The following is a 7,747-nucleotide window of genomic DNA, read 5'->3' as shown; positions in this document are numbered from 1 at the left end:
AATTCATCATAAAGGAGGCATCAATGGTGCTGCATCATGCAGTTTTAGAATACAGCACCATTTATGGGTTTGTTTCCCGCCAGCGCGCTTTCTCTTGTGTACTTTGCGGTTTAGCGGCAACATCCAGGACACATAAAGTGTCCAATATTCAGACCCACAACAAGCATTACCGAGCAACTGTTTATGCATTTCACATCATGTTCGAAATATTAACCCAGTCTATTTTATGTTCCACAAAACCGCAGGATGAACGAACATTAAACTCGCGTTCCTCTTGTGCCTTTGCTGACCAAAACCTCCCGTAATATCGATGTATAATGAGCTCAAATTACCGCGAGTATTTATGTATTTCCATCTGCTGTTTATAGTTTCCTGATTAAATGGGAAACGTGCTTATTACTATCCAGCAGAACTACCAAACATTTAATAGCAACATTTCCCTAGTAAAAAAAACATTTCTTTATGCTTTATGCGCTAACTAACTGCAGAGATCAGCTGTTTCCGCCTCGCAACAACAACAAAGGCTCTGATTGGCTGAAAGCAAAGACAACAAGCGACAAAGAGTGTGAGAAGGTGCTGTTCACATGAAGCAACCACTGACCAGAAACACTGCCACCTAACGGTTGATTGTGTGACATTATTGTGTGACATTATTTGTGTGTGACATTATTTTCTTCATCTTGATTGATATTTATATTTCACAGTAAATGGGTACATTTCAAACGAAAGCAATACATTTATGGGGGCCAGTTTCGAATTGCAGCCGTCCGTAGGTGCTCTTTGAGAGCGGTTTTGAAGGAGTGAAGGGATTCACATTTCTTATAATGGCTGTTGGTGGGGCGTTCTACATTCTTCGTGATGCACGCTCCATTAATTCCGCGAGGTACAGACTACGAGAGAATAGTAGAGTTTGTCTGTGTATGTTAACTTCACATTGCAAAAAGAAAAAATAAATAAAAAACTCACTCAACCAAGCCAGTTTTCCAAATTGCATTGCAGTACCGTAACGATGTTAAACCACTGGGTGTCACTGCTGCGCTTCATTGAAAGCGCAGCTCCAGTGTTTTCTTTATTTATTTTCTCTGTTGAATGAATGTCGGTCAGTAAGGCAAAGGGGCGGCACCCATCAGCCAGTGACGTCACACACACAAGAGCCCGGCTCTTACGTCGTCGTCTCCCATTGGTCACACCCCCTCGACGCGGACACCTGATTGGAGGAGCGCTGTTACCGGGGAGACCGCTCAGATGTTTGGGGGTGGAGGAGCAGTGTACAGAGCGGTGGTCGCATATGGTATTTTATTTCCTTCACTTTTTAATTAGACGTTTTTCTTGTACGTTAATGGGACATAAAAAATGACAGAGAGCCACCATTAAATATTAATATTGAGCGTTGTTAATGTTTAAAAGAACAGAAGGCCTTGAAAAATGTGCATGTTAGGCTACATTTCTAGGCCCTGTGTAATAAATGGTAAATGGTGCATTTATATAGCGCCTTTATCCAAGGCGGTTTACATAGATTGTGCATTACATTCAACCATTCACACACACATTCATACACCGATTGCGGCGGAATCCATGCAAGGTACCAACCAGCACATCGGGAGCAATTTGGGCTTCAGTGTCTTGCCCAAGGACACGACATGTAGACAGGAGGAGCCGGGATTCGAACCGCCGACCCATGGATCATTGGACGACCTGCTCTACCTCCTGAGCCACAGTACTTACTTGGCTATGTCTTTAAAGTGGCCACCTTGTGTTGTACCTTTGTGTTTCCTGAAACAATTGTTAAACCTATGTTCAACTTTAAAAAGTAAATTTAATTTAAATACCTAAGAAAAAATGTTCCCTATGTACACTCTAATGTTGTATAACAGAATACGTAATAGGTACCATTGTCTCAAGGAATGCAGATTGGGGGAAAAAGTAGAAACAAAAAGTAGAGGCATATATAGGCCTATATTGTCCTATTAGAATGTAAGAATGTGTAGTTCAGTGGAAAATAAATGACCCAGAATACACAATGCTGATTCAATGGTGAATTTCTTTTTTTCTTTCTGTTTTTTATTATAAAAAAGCCATGTTCTTTAAGTTGCTTACAGGCAAGTGTTCAGAAAGTGGATTATTTCAGATATAATAAGCCATTATTAAGAATAACATTTAATAACATGAGGTATTTTCTTACTGGCTACACTATAGGCCAAATCAAGCTATAAAAAAAACTGCACTTTTTGAACAAATGTTTATTAAATAATAATAATAATAATAATAATAATAATATGTAAAGCAACATAGTAGGTAGTATCACAGTGAAAAATACTGTCCACTGACATTTTTAACATATCAATAAAATGATACTCATGTATTGTCAATAAATGCAGATTGGAATACACATAACATTCATATAGATATCAATATTTACATTGTATATACAATCACAGACAAACAGAAGTAGACTAATAGAAGCACATTACAGAGGCTTTGGCAAAAAAAAAAGAGTGCATACATTTTGCTAAACATTACATTATACACGTTGGGTAAACATGTAGCTTACATGTATAAAGTACAAAACAAGCATGATAATAAAAAATCCAGTGCAACGTCAAGGTTTTGTTTTGTAATCCGTCCATGTATGAATGAATAGCAGCCTGTTTGTTTTGAGTCATTGTGTTTGGAGAGAGGTATTTATCCTGAGCAGAGTAGGGAAACTCAATGTTCCCATCGAATGGAACTGTAAAACAAAAACAAAAAAACAACAACAGCACACAAACCAACCATTTTAACAACTTCACCATCCAAAACATTGTCTAAAATGGGAAAACAACCACGTGATGGCTGGCTACCTGCCAAAAGTGGCGAGTAGAGTAGAGTCAGGGTTCGATTTGTTGTGAGGGGGGGGTGTCAGGCTGAATTAAACATGCATTTCTTTTGTTGGAAATGTAGACTGTCCGATATGTTTCATAGTTGCATTTCATAACATCACAATTTTTAAATTATATTAAAAAGGTATGTTAACCACACTAACCCTTGCATCTCTATTTTGGGCAAATTTTAAGAATTTGTAAAAATTTGATTAGGATTTTTCCAATAGCCTATATCAAAACAAATCCGATCTACTAGCTCAAAACTTAGTACAAAAACAGTGAAAATAACTGATTTACAACCAAGAAGTATAGGGCCCCCTACAAATCGAACCCTGAGTAGAGTAATATACCAAACATCTCGATTGAATCTATGAATGATGTCTGGTTGCCTAATGCGGACAGTACATTAAACCAGCACGTGGTTGTCGGCAGGTTGGCTGGTGTCAAGTGTCCCCCACCCTAGTCCTGAGGTGGTCCTGTGTCGTTGAGCCGTTTTAACTGTGCGGTTATGAGTTAATTGGTTGCGGGTACGAGCATGCCGAGGGAGACGCCGGGGGCTCTCGACTGACCCGCAGGCAGCGGCACTTTGTTTTGCGTGTCGCAGCGCATCTCGGTGGTGGTCCACGCCACGCTCGGCGCCGCCATCGCCGTCCTCTTGGCGGTCATGTGACGGCGGGCGTGCTTGGTCAGGTGGTCGCTCCGCATGAAGCGCCGGTCGCACACGTTGCACACAAACTTCTTCTCACCCGTGTGCGTGCGGCGGTGGCGGGAGAGCTCGTCGGAGCGGGCGAACTTCTTGTCGCAGCCCTCCCAGTGGCAGCTGAATGGTTTCTCACCTGCCGGGAGACAAGAAGCACATTCTGTTACTGACACATCTCTTCAAACATTTTCAAAGAATTCAACTTTATTGGACACATCAGGGAAGAAGTACCAGCCATGAGTATGAAGTAAAGGACAGAAAGCTATAATAACCCATCCGTTGTATTTTCATTGTCTCCCGTTTGCTTCAAATGATGCCATAACATTATCAACCAGTAGGTGTCCTACCTGACAATGACCAGGGTCTAAATTTCTCAGTGGCAGAGGAAGACCGCCTCCAAACAATGTAATGTAGATGTGCTATTTATATCGTATTAACATACTCTACCATACAGTTTGGTTTACATTAAATTATGTCTTATTGATTAAAGTAAGTCAAAAATTGGAGCCTTAATGTGAGCCGAGTTACTGACACGGCTTTAGGGCTTTAGTCACAGTGACCCAAACAGTGACAGAATGCTTCCGGTTGCGGCACTCCGACTCCGTGGCATGGAGTTACATTTCTGTTGAACATTAACACAATTGACACCTCGGCATGCGCTGGCCACACCCCTGCCATCCATCGGGGCGGGCACACTGTGCCCTTATCTGGCTGGCCTCTGTCTCTCTTACTGGAGAATAGTAATAATAATGTTCAGCACCTACACTACTAGTCACGTGAAACTGGGAGTGCTGGATTACATTACCTGTGTGTGTGCGGAGGTGAGCCTTGAGGTGTGAGCTTTTGAAGTACGTCTTCTTACAGCCGGCAAAGTTGCAGACGTAGTTCCTTCTGCGGGAGAAGTCGGCCTGGGCGGCGCCGCTGTGGACGCTGCTGCCCCCCGTGGGTCCGGAGGGCATGTAAACGGGGGCGGGGGCTAAGGGCAGTAGCTTGGTGCTGCCCAGGGTCATGACGGTGGTGGTCTGGGGGCAGTGGCCCCCCTGGTGGTGGCTCTGGTGGTGCACCATGCTCTGAGGGAGGACGAACATCACCGTGCCCTGAGGGACCGGCGAGCCCACCAGTATGGGCGTGGCCGAGGGGAACGGAGGCGAGGAGGAGGAGGTCGGGGTGCAGGCGGAGGGCGGGGAGGAGGCGTGGTGGTGAGGGAGGAAGTGCTTCTGGGCCTGGACCTGAACCGGCGCCTGGACGAAGGCGGAGATCATCCCCGGCCGCCCGCTCACCGGAAACACCTGGCAGAGCATTGGAGTGGAGGAGGAGAGAGTGGAAGACAATGCAGGCCGCGAGGAAGGAGAGGTGGGTGTCGCGGCCTCCGGACAAGACGGAGAGCACACTTCCTCTTCCGCCGGACGTCGACTGACGATGCTCCGCGTCTCCGTCTCCATGGGGACGGGTTCCGAGGGAGGAGGGGCCGCCGTGAAGCAGGGGCTCATGGGTAACTGCAGGGAGGCGTCTGCGCGCCAGGCGGCGGCGACTGGAGGAATGTTGCTGCTGCCGTTGCCGCCAGGATTACGGGGGGAGCGGTCGGCCGTGTGTCGGATAACGCTGGTGGCCATGGCTCTGCCCGACCAGTCCGCGGACGGGGCGAGCTGGGGTTCCGAGGCGGGCACGTGGACAGAGGAAGCTGGCGGAGGGATGCCGACGCAGAGCCTGGGCCGGCTCGGGGCCGGCAGGGGGGCTGTGGCAGCGACCGCCGCGGCTGTGGCGGAGGTCTCGGCGAAGCTGGGACTGTGAGGTGGAGTCATGCACTGAGGGAGACACAAAACACACACCTTGGGTTAGGTTACGGCTTTATCATCTGAGTGTGCGTGCGTGCGCACGTGCGTGCGTGCGTGCGTGCGACTCACCAGCGAGGACAATGCAATCATGTCCTTTGGAGTGTCGGGGGGGCTCCCTTCTGGGGGGAGGTGCAGGGAGTCACAGGAGTCTGAGGTAGGGGTCAGTGGGCGTGGCTTGTGCTGATTGGACCGCTGGCACCAGAAGCTCATGCTGACGAGCGCCTCGGCCGCCTCCAGGTCGTGGTACTCGAAGGTACTGATGGTGGTAGCGGCGGTACCAGCGCCGCAGGAGGCGGACCTCTCCATGGCCCCGCCCTGCGGCCTGGAGTCCATGTGGTCGACCTGCAGACGACACATGAAACACCTTTATTCATAGTCTACACTCTACAGTACTTGCTTCCCAAATAGAGGGTCGACTCCGGCCCCATGCCTGGGACGCAGACCAATGTTTTGATGGGTAATTCTTTCCTTTCAAAAGTGTTTCATAAATAAAATGAACAAAGTTAATAATTTCTATAAATAAATAAATAGATAGTAGTGAAAATAGAAGATCTACAAGCTCACAACAACACGGTGGAAAGCTGTAGATCTGCTGTTTTCACAAGTGTGGGTCAGAAAAGTTTGTGAACCACTGTTATAATCTAAAACACTGTAAAAAAGTGTTTTAAAAAAAACTAAATTATGAAATATTTTTGTAGTACAAATACATACAAGTGAAATTGAAATAAGCAGAACCTCCTCCATTCTGCACCCTGGTTCTCTGTGGGGTTAAATATGGACCATAAATGAGCTGCAGACCTATTCTCTTGGGGTGCTTGAATAACAAGAACTCATACTTTTATTTTCCCCTGTCACAATTTGTTGATTTCAGATAGTTCAGTGTAGTGTAAAGAGAGACAGGAAACCGAGAAAGAAAGGCGAGATACAAGATGGGGGTCGGATTCGAACCCAGGTGGTGGGAGTATATGGTGGTCTGTGCACTAGCCGGCTGAGCCACCAACCAGCTATACGTTTAAAAAGAAAATCAGCCTATAGGTTCCAAGGTGAGTCAAATTACTCTCACTTTCATCTTATGTGATGAAAAAGTGCTTTGTGTGATCCTGACTGATGAGCAACAGGAAACTCGAGGCCTGCAGCCACCCACAAGGCCACAACTCAAACTTGTGACATCACAAGCAAAGCACGCGTCTGCCCACTCAACCCACGGGGGGGGGGGGGCGCGCCACAACTGTGGATGTTGACATTTAGCTTTCTTTACAGCCTTCCAGCTGCTCCCTAACGACCTTGTGTGACATCACACAGGTTAATTGGACAGGGAGGGACTGAGAGTAAATAGCGCTAAACAACAGTGTTATGTCCTATGCCTGTAAATTACGATATCCCACATCCCAGACAATATCCAATCTCCTCATATCACAATATCAATATGATAGCGATATACAGTATTGAGCAGCCCTACTGTAAACCGGGAGAATTAAAGTACGGTATCAGCATAGAGTGAACAGTGAACTAGAGCTTTGCTTCACTTGAAGATGGAGGGGGAAAAAAAGACAAGTCACCGTGAATCCACAAACTGCACACCGACACAACTCAAAGGTATTAGTTGTAAATAAAATGATATAACCCAACTACAAAGAACAACCACAATTCCACATAACCTGCACAAAACGGATAGTTGCGCTGCAGACTGCAGTGAGCGCATGCAGCGAGTAGACATAAGAGTATTTATAAATATAATTATCGACCAGAGTGCACATGAGGTGAATCAGAATACGGGAACAAAGGGCTTCTGAGTGCAGTGCTCAGATATAAGTTAACTGGCATCTGTTCTACTAGTACTGCTGCTGGCCGAGAGAGAGAGAGAGAGAGAGAGATGGGGGGTGCGAGGAGGAAGAGAGACAGGGAGGGTGGACGGAGGAGAGAGAGGGGAAAGAGGGACACGGAGAGAAGAGAGAGAAAGGGGAGTAGGGGAGACAAGGTGGTGGGGCAGGCATCAGACAGAGAGAGAGAGAGAGAGAGAGAGAGAGAGAGAGAGAGACGCGGAAAAGAGGGATGGAGAGGTGGGCTGGGGAGACAGGGAGGGAGTGTGCTGGAAAAAAGAGACACAGAGGGATAGAGAGCGAGGTAGAGAGAAACAGACTGGGGGATGGAGACAGACAGACAGACAGACAGACAGACCGAGGTGGGAGTATAAAGTAAGAGCAGAAAAGGTAAAGAAATATACAGGCAGAGAGAGAGAGAGAGATGGTGGGGCCCACTGCAGCACAGCCATTAGAGAGGGTACGCCCAATATCTCACATAACACACTGGACGGGTCGGGTGGTGGAGGGGGTGATTTGGCCCCACGTATT

The 7,747-nt window shown here is 46.8% G+C and overlaps 1 protein-coding gene across 2 annotated transcripts in view; it reads right to left on the bottom strand.

Moving 5' to 3' along the window:
• Window positions 1-2,021: 2,021 nt before the first annotated feature.
• LOC306941180 (Krueppel-like factor 11) overlaps window positions 2,022-7,747 on the bottom strand; it is a 7,001-nt gene continuing 1,275 nt past the window's right edge. For both annotated transcript variants that reach the window (XM_079526490.1, XM_079526491.1), the window contains exons 2-4: window positions 5,466-5,738; window positions 4,367-5,366; window positions 2,022-3,697 (exon numbers count right to left, since the gene is read on the bottom strand). In XM_079526490.1, coding sequence (XP_079382616.1) covers window positions 3,375-3,697; window positions 4,367-5,366; window positions 5,466-5,738 — 1,596 coding nt within the window. In that variant the 3' untranslated portion in view covers window positions 2,022-3,374. The remainder of the gene's footprint in view (window positions 3,698-4,366; window positions 5,367-5,465; window positions 5,739-7,747) is intronic.

The sequence above is a fragment of the Electrona antarctica genome (assembly GCF_951216825.1).
Source record: "Electrona antarctica genome assembly, chromosome: 17".
Classification (NCBI taxonomy): domain Eukaryota; kingdom Metazoa; phylum Chordata; class Actinopteri; order Myctophiformes; family Myctophidae; genus Electrona; species Electrona antarctica.
The sequence above is the reverse complement of the archived record's forward strand: the minus strand, read 5'-3'. Positions and strand labels throughout refer to the sequence as shown.